Here is a 16,090-nt window from a genome sequence, read left to right as displayed (position 1 = left end):
GCAAGTGGTATCTTTGGTTTGTTTGTTGGATAGAATGCCTGTAGTCATCGAGTGCCCGTGACAAAAGATTCTCAGCGACTTCCGCAGGTCACGGACTTTAGGCGTCCACTTCTCAGGTAAAACTGAGTTGTGAGGAGCAAACAGGAGAGAGATTTCAAGCATTCAGCACGGACATACACCGGGCTGAATGGCCTCCTGCGCTGTAAGATAACCTCGTTTTCCAGAATTGGTGAGATCTCGTTTCCCGTGAGCTGCAGGTGTTTGCCTCAGGTGCAGGAGAGAAACGAAAGTGCTTTAAATCCGGAAGTGCTGAGGGTGAACATGGATTCCAGGCAGCAGCGAGAGAGTTGGATCCAGGAGGTAATCTGTCCCATTTGTCTGGATTTCTTCACCGATCCGGTTTCACTGGATTGTGAACACAACTTCTGCCGCTCCTGTATCACCCAGAGTTGGGAAAAGCAGGAGAAAAACTCCTGCCCGGAATGTAGACAGGAGTTTCCGGACAGAAAGCTCAGAGTAAATCGGGTCTTAGCGAATCTGGCCGAGAAAGCTCGAAAATTAAATCCGAATCTGCAAGAGAAGGAAAGGAAACATCACTGTGAGGAACATCAGGAAGAACTGAAGCTGTTTTGTGAAACTGACGAAAAATTGGTCTGTCTGGTTTGTAGAGATTCCCGGGAACACAAATCTCACAACTTCATCCCGGTTAAAGAAGCTGTTGGAATCTACAAGGTAAAAGGAAACAGATTCCATCCCCTGATTATTTCATCACATTTTCATGATCTAACACTTTTATTTTCTGATTTTCTCTCCCAATCCCAGGATCGGCTGAAATCTTCCTTAAATTTTCTGACAGAGAAGAAATCGGCGGCTCTAGAAATGGAGCGGGAGCAGAAACAGCAGATTTCCCAAATTCGGGTAAAATCTCCCTGAGCTGATTCTCTGGGATCTGGGTTAGTTTTGTTCCCTTTAAGGTGGGATATTAGTGATGTTTCACATCTCGTTACACAGGAGCAGGCGAACACTCTGCAGACCCACATCGAATCCGAGTTCACTAAAATGCACCAGATTCTCACTGAGAAAGAACAGACTTTACTCCGAGATCTCAGGGAACAAGAGGAGCGAATTCTCAAAACATTATTGGAGAATCTTTGGAAAATACAGGAGAATTTAAATTCCATTGAGGAGAAACTCTCAACTTTGCAGAAGCAAGTGAACCAGAAGGTGGAACCGATTCTACATCAGGTGGGAAATGTATGTCATTGAAATTAAAGTTTAAAAAAAAAGGGAGCGGGGGTCAACGGGACTGATGTAAATCATCAATTTTGCCCATTATTCAGAGCTCCTGGGGACGGTGAAGGCTTAGCGATATTATCACCGGGCTGTTAAAGGTTCCGAATCTGGATGTAGAAGGTTGGTGTCAGGATTCAGAGAGTCCGTGTCTGCAATCTCAGATTTGTGTTTGATTTATTTCAGGAGGAATCCTGTCGAAAGGGGAGGTAAGGCATACTTCCTAGTCGAATTTTCCACGGTTTCGTAAAAATAATTGAAGGAAATGGTCCTGGCCAATCCATAACAAGGCCTTTGTTGTGTGCAGGATGACTCACCGGGATAATGGCCTGCCAAGCGCGGACCCCGCTCTGTCCATCGGGAAATTCCACGGTCCATTACAGTATACAGTCTGGAGAGAAATGGTCGCCGTCATTAATCCTGGTAAATCTCTGGTTGATTCCTTTCTCAGAAATGTTATCCTATTTCTATACAAGACAGAGCGCCCAATTCTATCGAAGAGCATCTTTTGAAAGGATGGCGACATTCTCCTGAATCGAACCAGACGTCCACAGTATTTTCTTCTCTCCCTTCCCAGGTTCCCCATGCCAGTTGTTTCCCTCCCTCCTCCACAGGCGATTGGGAATTACAGGGAACTGGGAAACACGGGGAACGGGGAATCACAGCATCTGGGAATGACAGGGGAGGAGGAAATATGAGAACCGGGAAATACAGGGGAGTAAGAATCACAGGGCACTGAGAAACAGAGGATCTGGGAAACACAGGGAAATGGGAGCCACAAGGGTCTGGGAAATCACAGGGCAGGGAACTGGGAAGCTCAAGGAACTGGTAGGAAACGCAGAGAGCTGGGACCACAGAGGAGTGGGAAATACAAGGAACTGGGAACCCCAGGAGGCAGGTGACCACGACAGACGAGGAATCACGGGGGATTGGGAAATACAGGGAACTGAGAACCACTGGAGAATGGTACACACAGGGAATTGGGAAGCTCATGGAACTAGGAATCACGGGGGACTGGGAAATACAGGGAACTGAGAACCACTGGAGAATGGTACACACAGGGAATTGGGAAGCTCATGGAACTAGGAATCACGGGGGACTGGGAAATACAGGGAACTGAGAACCACTGGAGAATGGTACACACAGGGAATTGGGAAGCTCATGGAACTAGGAATCACGGGGGAGTGGGAAGCACAAGGACCTGGAAAACTCGTGGAAATGGGGACCGCAAGGAAACGGTAAATGCAGGGAATTGGCGAGCACAAAGAAGTAGGAATCACGGGGGAGTGGGAAACGCAGGGGAGTGGGAAGCTGAGAATCTGATGTTCTGGACGGACGGGTTTTTTAACACAGGGGCCTGGGGGTTGCAGCAGACTGGGGAGATCAGTATTCCGTGTGATAGATCGGAATACCAGGGACACGGGTTCAGAGAGGTTTCGGGGACATTTCTGGACCCCGGAAGATCGGGGTATTACCGGATTGTGAGGGCAGACAGGTATCATTTTACAATGTGAGCTCCATGTCCCATCTCCAACACTAGGGGGGAGCACTTTCTGCACAGACAGACACAAGGGCAGTTTCCGGGCAGTGTTCGGGAGAAATGTTTTACCTGACAGCTCGGTTTTGTCTATTGATTTTTTAAAAATTGTGTTTTCTCAGTTTGCAATTTTACAATGGCCTCCTTTACAGTGAATACTGGATTAGTGGTGCTGGAATAGCACAGCAGTTCAGGCAGCATCCAACGAGCAGCGAAATCGACGTTTCGGGCAAAAGCCCTTCATCAGAAATACTCCGCCCACCATCACACCCACTCCAGGTACTGGCTCCGACCCCACTCCCAACTCCACACCCACACCAGATCCCAGCTCCCGGCCCTGCTGAGTTTTCACCATCCCTCCAGACCTCCCACTCACTGAGGACGAACGATCAGTCCTCAGCAAAGGACTCACCTTCATCCCCCTCTGTCCACGCATCAATGAATTTAATACACGCTGTGATGTCGAACAATTCTTCCGTCGCCTCCGCCTCCGAGCTTACTTTCACAATCAGGACTCCCGCCCACCTTCTGAGGACCCCTTCACCCACCTCCAACATACTGCATCCACCTGGACACCCCGCGCTGGCCTATTACCTGCCCTCGACCTCTTCATTTCCAACTGTCGCCGGGACATTAACCGCCTCAACCTGTCTACCCCCCTCCTCCACTCCAACCTCTCACCCTCACAACGCACAGCCCTCCAATCCCTCTGCTCCAATCCCGACCTCACCATCAAGCCAGCGGATAAAGGGGGCGCACTGACCTCTACACCGCTGAAGCCAAACGCCAACTCGAGGACACCTCTTCCTACTGCCCCCTCGATCATGACCCCACCCCCTATCACCGAACCATCATCTCCCAGACCATACAGAACCTCATCACCTCAGGAGATCTCCCACCCACAGCTTCCAACCTCATAGTCTGGGAACCCCGCACTGCCCGGTTCTACCTCCTTCCCAAGATCTACAAGCCTGACCACCCTGGTCGGCCCATTGTCTCAGCATGCTCCTGCCCCACTGAACTCATCTCTACCTACCTCAACACTGTCCTATCCCCCCTAGTCCAGGAACTCCCCACATACATTCGAGACACCACCCACGCCCTCCACCTCCTCCAAGACTTCCGTTTCCCTGGCCCCAATGCCTCATCTTCACCATGGATATCCAATCCCTCTACACCTCCATCCGCCATGACCAGGGCCTCCAAGCCCTCCACTTTTTCCTCTCCAGACATCCCCAACAGTACACTTCCACTGACACTCTCATTCGTTTGGCCGAACTGGTCCTCACCCTTAACAATTTCTCCTTTGAATCCTCCCACTTCTCCAGACCAAAGGGGTAGCCATGGGCACACGTATGGGCCCCAGCTATGCCTGTCTCTTTGTTGGCTATGTAGAACAGTTGATCTTCCGTAATTACACCGGCACCACTCCCCACCTCTTCCTCTGCTACATTGATGACTGCATTGGCACCACCTCGTGCTCCCGTGAGGAGGATGAGCAATTCATCAACTTCACCAACACATTCCACCCTGACCTTAAATTTACCTGGACCATCTCTGACACCTCGCTCCCCTTCCTGGACCTCTCCATCTCCATTAGTGATGACCGACTTGACACTGACATTTTTTACAAACCCACCGACTCCCACAGCTACCTGGATTACACCTCTTCCCACCCTATCTCTTGCAAAAATGCCATCCCGTATTCCCAATTTCTCCGCCTCTGCCGTATCTGCTCCCAGGAGGACCAGTTCCACCATAGAACACACCAGATGGCCTCCTTTAGAGACCGCAATTTCCCTTCCCACGTGGTTAAAGATGCCCTCCAACGCATCTCGTCCACATCCCGCACCTCTGCCCTCAGACCCCACCCCTCCAACTGTAACAAGGACAGAACGCCCCTGGTGCTCACCTTCCATCCTACAAACCTTCGAATAAACCATATCATCTGCCGACATTTCCGCCACCTCCAAAAAGACCCCACCACCAGGGATATATTTCCCTCTCCACCCCTTTCCGCCTTCCGCAAAGACCGTTCCCTCCGTGACTACCTGGTCAGGTCCACACCCCCCCTACGACCCACCCTCCCATTCTGGCACTTTCCCCTGCCACCGCGGGAACTGTAAAACCTGCGCCCACACCTCCTCCCTCACCTCTATCCAAGGCCCTAAAGGAGCCTTCCACATCCATCAAAGTTTTACCTGCACATCCACTAATATCATTTATTGTGTCCGTTTCTCCCGATGTGGTCTCCTCTACATTGGGGAGACTGGGCACCTCCTAGCAGAGCGCTTTAGGGAACATCTCCGGGACACCCGCACCAATTAACCAAACCACCCTGTGGCCCAACATTTCAACTCCCCCTCCCACTCTGCCGAGGACATAGAGGTCCTGGGCCTCCTTCACCGCCGCTCCCTCACCACCAGACGCCTGGAGGAAGAACGCCTCATCTTCCGCCTCGGAACACTTCAACCCCAGGGCATCAATGTGGACTTCAACAGCTTCCTCATTTCCCCTTCCCCCACCTCATCCTAGTTTCAAACTTCCAGCTCACTTACTGTCTCCTTGACTTGTCCGACCTGCCTATCTTCTTTTCCACCTATCCACTCCACCCTCTCCTCCTTGACCTATCACCTTCATCTCCTCCCCCACTCACCCATTGTACTCTATGCTACTCTCTCCCCACCCCCACCCTCCTCTAGCTTATCTCTCCATGCTTCAGGCTCACTGCCTTTATTCCTGATGAAGGGCTTTTGCCCGAAACGTCGATTTCGCTGCTCGTTGGATGCTGCCTGAACTGCTGTGCTCTTCCAGCACCACTAATCCTGTATTTGCTTTCCAGCATCTGCAGTCATTGTTTCTACCTCCTTTACAGTGAAGTCAGGTGATGAGAAAGCTTGATTAATTACACAGTGAATGAAAAGTCTTAGCAACTAAACAATAAACTAAATGATGGAGGTTTCCTATGGCGCCTTTTCCCCCCAAATATAATAGAGCAAGAATGACGCTCCAAAGTGGGAATTTAAACCATGGTTCTGGATTGAACTGCCCCAGTCTCTCACTATTAAAGAACAGCAGTGTGCCCAGTAGCGAGCCTCACATTTTCCATCTACCTCCCCCCTTCACAGTGTCCAAGGACACAAATACTGTACACCTTCCAGGTGAAGCAGCGTTTTACCGCTGGTCCCCCGCACTCGCCGCTCACAATGTGGTTCCCCTCTACATTGTGTTAAAGTGTGGCGCTGGAAAAGCACACCAGGTCAGGCAGCATCCGAGGAGCAGGAGAGTCGATGCTTCCGCTATGAGCCCTTCATCAGGGATGTTCTCTCTACATTGGGAAAAGGAAGCTTAAACTGGGTGACCCATTCTCAGAACACCTACTTCAATCCACAGAAAAGCTCCTGAGCTCCCAGTTGGCCTGCCAGTTCACCACCGCAGCCTGTTCCCTGACCAATACCTCTATCTCGGGCTGACAGCATTACTCCAGTGAAGTTCAGCGCCAGCCGGAAGAACAGCACCTCACTGCCTAGCAGTGGAGCTTGCAGCCTGTTGGACTCACCCCACACCGATATGACACGAGCTCCTTTCAGAACAACCCGCACACGTCCCTCCTGTCAGCTTTCCATCTTCCCCGGTTACTAGCAACCATCCCTCTGTCTAACTTTCACTCTCAGCTCCGTCTGGACCGACCCATTCAGCACCTCCCGATGATCGGTCTAAATATCACCTTTCCCTCGCTGCATTTGAAACTCAAGCCTTGCTTTCTCTCCTCTGACGCTGCCAGACCGACTGAATTTCTCCAGCAATTTCTGTCTGATCCAATATTCCTCCTTCACTTGTTTCCCTGGTTCGATGGTTCCTTTTCCTGCTAAAAGCCTACAGTTTCAGTCTTGGTGTGCAACATTAATTATATTTTAATATGAACGGAGCTTGTTATTTTTAATATTCCCCAGTGTCTATCCCCCGTGTATCTAACCGTCAGTGTTCTTGTCCAATGCTGCATCTTCTAGTGTTGACGCTGATATAAAATGACAGCATCACATTCTGATGATGGAGGGTTGGAGCTTGTCCCCAGGTCACCAGTAGGTTGTGAAATCTGCTACAACTTTGCAGAATCCGGAGTTAGTGCCGGAAGAGAAGGTGATGTGTGGGGACTGAGCGCACACCCACAGCTAATGACAGAACCTGGATCCCTTCAGAAACCCTGGGATTCCCGGGAATCTCCTGAGGGAGGCGGTTGGGAGACTGACAGAGAGGAACTCAATGGCTGACTGTGTTATTTATACATTTCCCCCCCCAGCTCCAGCCTGTCTGACTCTGGATCCGAACACAGCGCACCCCCGGCTGATCCTGTCTGAGGACCGGACCAGTGTGAGAGTCGGCAACACACTGCAGGAGCTCCCTGACTCCCCGGACAGGTTTGACCGCTGGCTCTGTGTGCTGGCATCAGAGGGTTTCACATCAGGGAGACATTACTGGGAGGTGGAGGTGGGGGGGAAGACCTGGTGGCGTGTGGGAGTGACCCGAGGGAATGCCGTGAGGAAGGGGAGAATCGATCTGTGTCCCGAGTCTGGATACTGGACTGTGTGGCTGAGACATGACCAGATGTACCTGGCTGGGACTGATCCAGTGACTGCGCTGTCCCCGAGTGGGAATCCCCGGAAGGTCGGGGTGTTCCTGGACTATGAGGGGGGCCAGGTGTCATTTTACAATGCGGACACCATGTCCCACCTCCACACTTTCAGCCACACCTTCACTGAGAGGATCTTCCCACTGTTCCACCCGGGACCACACGACAGCGGAAAGAATTCTAGCCCCCTGACAATCTGCGGGCTGAAAGGTCACTGACACATCCACCCCATAATCTCTCACACTGCCTCCTGCCGGCTGGAACCTGCAGTCTGTGACACTTGCTGCTGCTGCTGGTGGTTCAGGTGTACGGATACAGCACAGTGACATAGCTCTCATTTTGCTATTAATATTCACGGTCCCCAATGGTCTTTTCCTTTTACAATGTACGAGAAAGAGTTTTCTTGACTGTCCTACCCCACTTCTCCCTTCGAGCAGACGCTCAGTGAATACACTCCATCTGTATCACTGGAATAGATTTAATGTCCATCTCCTTTCCTGAGAACATCTTTCCTGGATTCCTTCTATATTCCTGCTGCTGCAATCATTGTCCCATTTCAGTTCCAGCATTGAGGTTAAGCCTGTTCAGTCTTATTATAATTGACACATTTTTGTATCAATTTCGGATTCTAGAATTTCCTTTTCAGTATTTTTGACATTTTCTGTTTGTTCCCCAAAACATCACTAGATTTTCCATCACCAGTTTTTCTGTTCCTCCAGTTTCCTTGTGGATTCCCACAGGACCATTTCTCGATGTGAAACTGCCTGTCAGATATTATAACTATCTACTAGAACCTGTGCTTCTTGGATTCTTGATAATTGATGTTCATCTGGATAAGTCTTAAGAGTAAGCAGGACTCTATTTCAGATTTGATCCCAAATCATGAGTTCTCTCACATTCTCACATGTTTTCTCTAGCTTCAGTGATCCAATCCACTGATTCCATCACATTTCCTTTCTCTTACAATTTTATAAATATCTGTTTGGCTTTCATTCTTAAATTAATATTCTTCAGAGGCAAGTTCATCAGCTTTGTGCCCATTAAACAGTTTAATAATCTGCAGACTGCTGTACTGAACAGGCCACTGTACACATTCATAGGTTTGCCTGTTTGGACCCATTCTAACGTGAAAGCCCAAACATCTTTTAGCCACCTTTTGGAATGAGGTAAAACATCTTTCAGCACCCTCTTTTTGACCATAACATGGAACAACAGAAAAAAGACCATTCAGCCTGACCAGTCCATTCTCCATTCAGTGTGATCATGGCTGAGTCATAATCATGAATGCTGTTTTCTTGACTTTTCCCCCAAACCTTTGATGCTCTTGTTGATTATAAATCTGTCTATCTCATCCTTGAATATTCCCTGTGGCAAACAACTCCACTGATTCACTATCATCTGAGAGAAGAAATTCCTCTTCATCTCTGTTTAATGGACCACACCTTATTCCGAGTTTGTGTCCTCTGGGTTGAGACTCTCCCACCAGGGAAAACAATCTCCGCTCTCTGTTCTATGTTGTATCTACATTGTCGTGCCTTCTATGAATATAATATGTTTCAGCAGGGTCTCCGTTCACTCTTCGAAACACCAAGAAGTACAGCAACAACCTATTTCACCTCTCCTCATTATAAAATCCCTCCAAACCTGGGAACAGGTGAAATGTTTCTGGACCGTGTCTAATGCCATTACATCTTTCCTTAGGTTAAAAACAAGTAAAGGGAAAGTCACCGTCTCCTTATGAAATCATAGGGCTGCTCTCCCACTGAGGTGGGGGTTTAACATGAGAGCCACCATGCAACCGGCAAGGGAAGAGGTTAGAAAGGAACTCCTTCATGGTAATCTCAATTATTGCAGCAATTGGAGCTGGTGTTGTTGGTGTCACCCATAAATTACAAAGCTGATGTAAGGGAACCAGTACTGCTTACAATATTCTGGGTGCTATGTAATATACCTTGTATGTTTTCAGCAAAGCCTTCCATTTTGTATACTCCATTCCTCTTCAAACAGTGACCAACACTCCTTTTACTTCCTATTACCTGCTCAATATTTATGCTATATTTTTTATGATTTATGCACAATGACATCCAAATTCCTCTGCTGTAGCTTTCTGCAGTCTTTTGGTATTTCAATATTATTTAGTTCCTCTATTCTTCCTGCTAAACCGCACAACTTCATATTCCCCACAATATACCAGTGCACCGATTGCAAAAGAACACTAACATTTAGTTTACAGAATAACACAAACCATATTACACAAGGCAAGAGATACAATTGTTTGAAAAGTCTCATTATAAACAATAGAAAGGAAGGTCCAACCACTTTATCCCTGAAAAATCCTCACAGCCACTCAAAATCCAATGAATATTCACCCTGATTGCCACACTGTAGGCAGGTTCTAAGTTGTCTGTCTTTCTCTCTCTCTCTCTCTCTCTCTCTGCTTAAAGTTCAAGTCTTCCACATTTCATTGTTTTTCCTGTGTCATTTTCTCTCTTTCCATTTCTCTTTCCATGTCTTTTCTTCTATTTTACCTGCAATTTAAATGTTTCTTTTTCTCCTGTCAGAATGAATCTTTTCTAATTCTAGAAGTGATCATTCATTTTACATGCTCATTTTTTTATCTGTAAATGTTTTTTAAATATATCATCCTTATGAAATCCTGTGTTTACTTCTGTTCCTAATATTTTTACTAAGCCTCTCAGTGCAACCTTAGTTAATAATGTCAAGTAATCTACAATTGCTTTTTCCACTGCCAGAAAGTTTCAAAAACTGTCAAAGCATTTTTTTCAAAGTTCCAATCCATGAAATACACTTTACAAAACTCTCCTAACTATACCTCCTTTCCCTCCACATATTCTCTCCACATCATAGATTACTCTTCACTTAAAAGATTTTTGATCTCACAAATAGCCCTTATGTTGTTATGATGCCACCTGATGATATGAGGCAATGTATCTGCCGAGATGAATCATAAGTTGTCTTCTGTTTACCATGGAGACCAGTCACTGAACATGTTCACAAAAGGCTCCCAATGTACTTATAGCAAAACAATACAGAAGAATAACGTGAGCTATATTATTCAAAGCAAGTGCTAAAATCTCTTGGAAGATCCCACTACAAAAAGCAGAAAGATTCAACCAATTTATCCCTGAAAAACTCTCACAGCCACTCAAACTCCAATTAAGATTCACCCTTCTCCCCATGTTAAAGATTCTTGCTCATTGTCATGGCTGTAAATGGTTTCCTGTTGGTAAATATCTGTACAGTCACTAGGTGCTATTTTCTTCAGTGAATGTCTTTCCGTAAGGTCCTTGGAATAAATTACGAACTCAGATCACAATTACTTAACATTGCTTCCATAATCTTGTGTCTTCAACAGTCATGTGGGATGCCTTCCTCTCTGATATCCAGAAGTTGTACCAGCTTCGACCACACACCATTCACTGTGTGAAAAAATCGCTCCTTCGGTCCCTTTCAAATCTTTCTCCTCTCACCTTAAACCTATGCTTTCCAGTTCTCCCACCCCAGGGAAAAGACTATGTCTCATTACCTGCCATTAATATACAAAAGAAATACACACATAATCACTAGAGCCATGGAGATCTTCACAGCATAAAAACAGATTCTTTGGTTCAACCTGTCTATGCTGACCAGACAGAGGTTGACTAGATGCTCCTGTTGGTCACTTCACATAGCTTCCACAGAGGAAGTCCTGCAGGCAACAATTCTTCTTATTTCAAAAATATTCTTTATTCACAAAATACGTCTACATATAACATAGGACATAGAACAATACAGCTCAGAACAGGCCCTTTGGCCCTCGATGTTGCTTCACCTGTGAACTCATCTAAGCTCATCCCCCTATACTATCCCATCATCATCCATGTGCTTATCCAAGATTTGTTTAAATCTCCCTAATGTGGCTGAGTTGACTACATTGGCAGGTAGGGCATTCCACACCCTTACCACTCTCTGAGTAAAGAACCTGCCTCTGACAACTGTCTTAAATATATCATTCCTCAATTTGTGGTTATGCACCCCCATCATCCTCGGAAAAAGACTTTCACTGTCTACCCTATCTAATCCTCTGATCAGCTTATATGTCTCTATCAAAGTCCCCCCTTAGCCTTCTTCTTTCCAATGAGAACAGACCCAAGTCTCTCAGCCTTTCCTCGTAAGACCTTCTGTTCAGACCAGGCAACATCCTGGTAAATCTCCTCTGCACCTTTTCCAATGTTTCCACATCCTTTCCAAAATATGGCGACCAGAACTGTACGCAATGTTCCAAGTGTGGCCGCACCAGCATTTTGTATAGTTGTAGCATGATATTGCGGTTCCGGAACTCAATCCCTCTACCAATGAAACCAAACATACTGTATGCCTTCTTAATAGCACTATCAACCTGGTGGCAACTTTCAGAGATCTGTGTACGTGGACTCCAAGATCCCTCTGCACATCCACACTACCAAGAATCTTTCTATTGACCAAATACTCTGCCTTCCTGTTATTCTTCTGGAATAGTTTTTGCTTCTGGAGCCTTATTTCTTATAAACTTGAAAACATAACATGACTTCTCTTCAGTCCCGACTGCTTGAATGCCTCCAATTACAGCACCTCTGCTTTCATGGGCCTCTTACCCCTATATCAACTGGCTTAAGGCTCTCTCTCTCTTCTCTGATGATCATAAAAATCAGTCAACAAGCACAGTGACAGTTATGTCCATGGGTCCATTGTTTTGGACCCAGCCAGACCTCAAAACATTTCAAGAAAGTGGACCAAACCCTAAAACTAACACTGCTAGTTGTTTTAAGCAAATATAATGCAGATATTACAGGAGTGAGCAGCTGGCAACCCACTGGGGTTTCAAAAAGCTCAATTTATTTACAAGATTACTGAATGAAATACAATCAAAAGAGAACAGAATACCGAATAATTTAACCTCTCTGAAAACCTAACAGATCATGAAGTTGTTCCCAATACTTGCAACAATCCCTAAAAACACCCCTTGACACAAAAGGTAAAATCAAACACAGGGTCTTACAGGAGACATGTCAGAGAGAGGGGGATCAGCATGGACTTGCTTCTTTGGGTCCAGCAGCTTCAAAACACTACTGTGCTAAATTCAAACCAAACCAGAGTAAAGCTGAGCTGGGAGCACTGGCTACTCCCCTTTCATTGTACAAGTGCTTTTTTTAAACTTGAAAGCCTTTTATGCCTGAAGCAGTATCTCTTTGCGAAAATCAAATTGGCCCTAAATCCCATGCAAACCCAGACTTTTCAGAGTTTATGTCTTTTACGACCTTTCTAAAAAAAAACCAAGAACAACATTACCTTGTTAAAGCAGCAGCGCCATCACATCATTTAACAAAAGAAAGTCATGACTTCTGACAAATACTGTTTTGAATTAAAAGTTTAGAATAACTTTTTGGCCTTGAAAGAAAAAATAAGTCTCAGGACTAAAAGACTAAAATCATTCTTTCTTCCACTTTAGAATCCAGGTTCTCAGGTAACAATGATGTATTATGAACTTTCATAACAGTTGCTATTTCTCAATCCACTCAACTCTCCCAGAATCTCCGGAGATTCTGATGACTCTAGCTAACATTTCTGTTAACGCTGTCATTATTAGTTTAAAACCGAAGATTGCAGCCAACTAACCCTGGGGATTTGTCACCTTTTAGGCCGAATAGTTTCTCTTACACCTTTTCTCTCGTGTTGATGATTATTTTTAGTTCTTTCTTCACCATCATCTTTTGACTTTCAGTTAGCTCAAGGAAGTTTTCAAAGTCTTCTACTGTGAAATTACACACAAAATATTGACAATGCTTCCATAATTCCTTTGTTTCCATTGTCAATTTCCAAGACTCACTCTCCAGAGGACCATCACTAATTTCAGTTAGAGTGTTCTTATTCCAATACTTATATATACTCTGACTATGTTTTAACTTTATGAACTAGCCTTCTCTCATCCTCTGCTTACAACTGATTATTTTCCTTTTTAAGTTTTCAAAGTTAACGTATGAAAATAATTACATTTAATAATGTTTTACAGTCATTTTTTTCCGTTTAAAAGAACATAGAACACAGAACATTACAGCACAATACAGGCCCTTCGGCCCTCGATGTTGCGCTGACCTGTGAAACCAATCTGAATCCCATTTAATTGACACGATTCCATTTTCATCCATGTGCCTATCCAATGACCATTTAAATGCCCTTAAAGTTGGGGAGTGCACTATTGTGCGCGCAGTGCTTTCCATGCCCCTACTACTTTCTGAGTAAAGAAGCTCCCTCTGATGTCTGTCCTATATCTGTCACCCCTCAATTTAAAGCTTTATCCCCTTACGCTAGCCACCACCATCTGAGAAAAAAGGCTCTCACTGTCCAGCCTATCTAAGCGTCTGATTTCTTGATTTCTGCCCAATCTGTTGAGCAACCATTAATTTCCTACAGATTTTTACAATGTTTCTTTCTGTTTCATGCTATTCTGAACTTCCTTCCATAACCATGGGTCATGCATCCTTCTCAAAGCTCCTTTCCTTTCTTTATCATTATCTGTGTCACTGCTCCACGTGATTGCACGATTCTTCCTTGTTACCTTTTTAAATTTCCTCACCTATAAAGCCTTGCACTCATTTTTTAGTTGAGAATCACCAGAACTCTAATTCTCATATGTTTCCAGAGCAGCCTATCTTTATGGTAGCGTTTCACTTTTCTCTAGCACTGGTGTTTGTGCCCCATGTGTAAAATACTCCCACACCAGTATTTGAGTCATATCTTCAACTCTGAGTTGTTATTTAGTCTGTGTTGTTAGTGAAGTATTGCAAATGCAATGCTCCCCTTCCCCTGCTTCCCGATGGTCCCCAGATGAGGGTACGCATCACATCCCTCTAAGCAACATCAGTTCCAAACTTTTCCTCAGTTGACTGACTGAATGTATTCCCAATTTCCCCGCCTCCGCCGTATCTGCACCCAGGAGGACCAGTTCCACCCTAGGACACACCAGATGGCCTCCTTCTTTAGGGACCGCAATTTCCCTTCCCACGTGGTTAAAGATGCCCTCCAACGCATCTCATCCACATCCTGCACCTCCGCCCTCAGACCCCACCCCTCCAACCGTAACAAGGACAGAACGCCCCTGGTGCTCACCATTCACCCTACAAACCTTCGCATCAACCAAATCATCCACCGACAATTCCGCCACCTCCAAAAAGACCCCACTACCAGGGATATATTTCCCTCCCCACCCCTTTCCGCCTTCTGCAAAGACCGTTCCCTCCGTGACTACCTGGTCAGGTCCACACCCCCAAACAACCCACCCTCCCATTCTGGCACTTTCCCCTGCCACCGCAGGAACTGTAAAACCTGTGCCCACACCTCCTCCCTCACCTCTATCCAAGGCCCTAAAGGAGCCTTCCACATCCATCAAAGTTTCACCTGCACATCCACCAATATTATTTATTGTATCCGTTGCTCCCGATGTGGTCTCCTCTACATTGGGGAGACTGGGCGCCTCCTAGCAGAGCGCTTTAGGGAACATCTCCGAGACACCCGCACCAATCAACCACACCGCCCCGTGGCCCAACATTTCAACTACCCCTCCCACTTTGTCGAGGACATGGAGGTCCTGGGCCTCCTTCACCGCCGCTCCCTCACCACCAGACGCCTGGAGGAAGAACGCCTCATCTTTCGCCTCGGAACACTTCAACCCCAGGGCATCAATGTGGACTTCAATAGTTTCCTCATTTCCCCTCCCCCACCTCATCCTAGTTTCAAACTTCCAGCTCAGTTACTGTCTCCTTGACTTGTCCGACCTGCCTATCTTCTTTTCCACCTATCCACTCCACCCTCTCCTCCTTGACCTATCACCTTCATCCCCTCCCCCACTCACCCATTGTACTCTATGCTACTCTCTCCCCACCCCCACCCTCCTCTAGCTTATCTCTCCACGCTTCAGGCTCACTGCCTTTATTCCTGATGAAGGGCTTTTGCCCGAAACGTTGATTTCGCTGCTCGTTGGATGCTGCCTGAACTGCTGTGCTCTTCCAGCACCACTAATCCATGACTGAATGTAATCTCAACCACTGCAACACCCATTGTGGTTCAGACAAGGAGTCAGATTACAAAGCCACACCAGCCTGATTGGGGATTGAACCCCCTGCTGTTATCATCAATTTGGAAAAATAATGCCACCTAAGCAGCTGAGCTCACTGTCCACAAATCCATAAGGAATCCAGGTTTCTGCAGCTGAGCTCAATGTCCACAAATCCACAAGGAATCCAGGTTTCTGCAGCTGAGCTCACTGTCCACAAATCCACAAGGAATCCAGGTTTCTGCAGCTGAGCTCAATGTCCACAAATCCACAAGGAATCCAGGTTTCTGCAGCTGAGCTCAATGTCCACAAATCCACAAGGAATCCAGGTTTCTGCAGCTGAGCTCACTGTCCACAAATCCACAAGGAATCCAGGTTTCTGCAGCTGAGCTCAATGTCCACAAATCCACAAGGAATCCAGGTTTCTGCAGCTGAGCTCAATGTCCACAAATCCACAAGGAATCCAGGTTTCTGCAGCTGAGCTCAATGTCCACAAATCCACAAGGAATCCAGGTTTCTGCAGCTGAGCTCACTGTCCACAAAT

General features: G+C 46.4%; 1 protein-coding gene across 2 annotated transcripts; it reads left to right on the top strand.

Annotated features, from left to right (window-relative positions):
- Positions 1–315: 315 nt before the first annotated feature.
- On the top strand, positions 316–10,008 carry LOC140455235 (zinc-binding protein A33-like). 2 transcript variants are annotated; one of them, XM_072549961.1, is made up of 5 exons: positions 316–918; positions 1,012–1,245; positions 1,477–1,499; positions 1,598–1,713; positions 7,128–10,008. In XM_072549961.1, the coding sequence occupies exons 1-5, from the start codon at positions 322–324 to the stop codon at positions 7,673–7,675; spliced, it is 1,518 nt and encodes a 505-aa protein (XP_072406062.1). In that variant the 5' UTR covers positions 316–321; the 3' UTR covers positions 7,676–10,008. The 2 variants fall into 2 exon arrangements, with proteins under 2 accessions (XP_072406062.1, XP_072406061.1); XM_072549960.1 differs by having other exon boundaries at positions 1,012–1,254.
- Positions 10,009–16,090: the final 6,082 nt, after the last annotated feature.

This window comes from Chiloscyllium punctatum, chromosome 30 (genome assembly GCF_047496795.1).
Source record: "Chiloscyllium punctatum isolate Juve2018m chromosome 30, sChiPun1.3, whole genome shotgun sequence".
NCBI classification, from domain to species: domain Eukaryota; kingdom Metazoa; phylum Chordata; class Chondrichthyes; order Orectolobiformes; family Hemiscylliidae; genus Chiloscyllium; species Chiloscyllium punctatum.
Note: the sequence above shows the minus strand (reverse complement) of the source record. Positions and strands in the feature narration are given on the sequence as shown.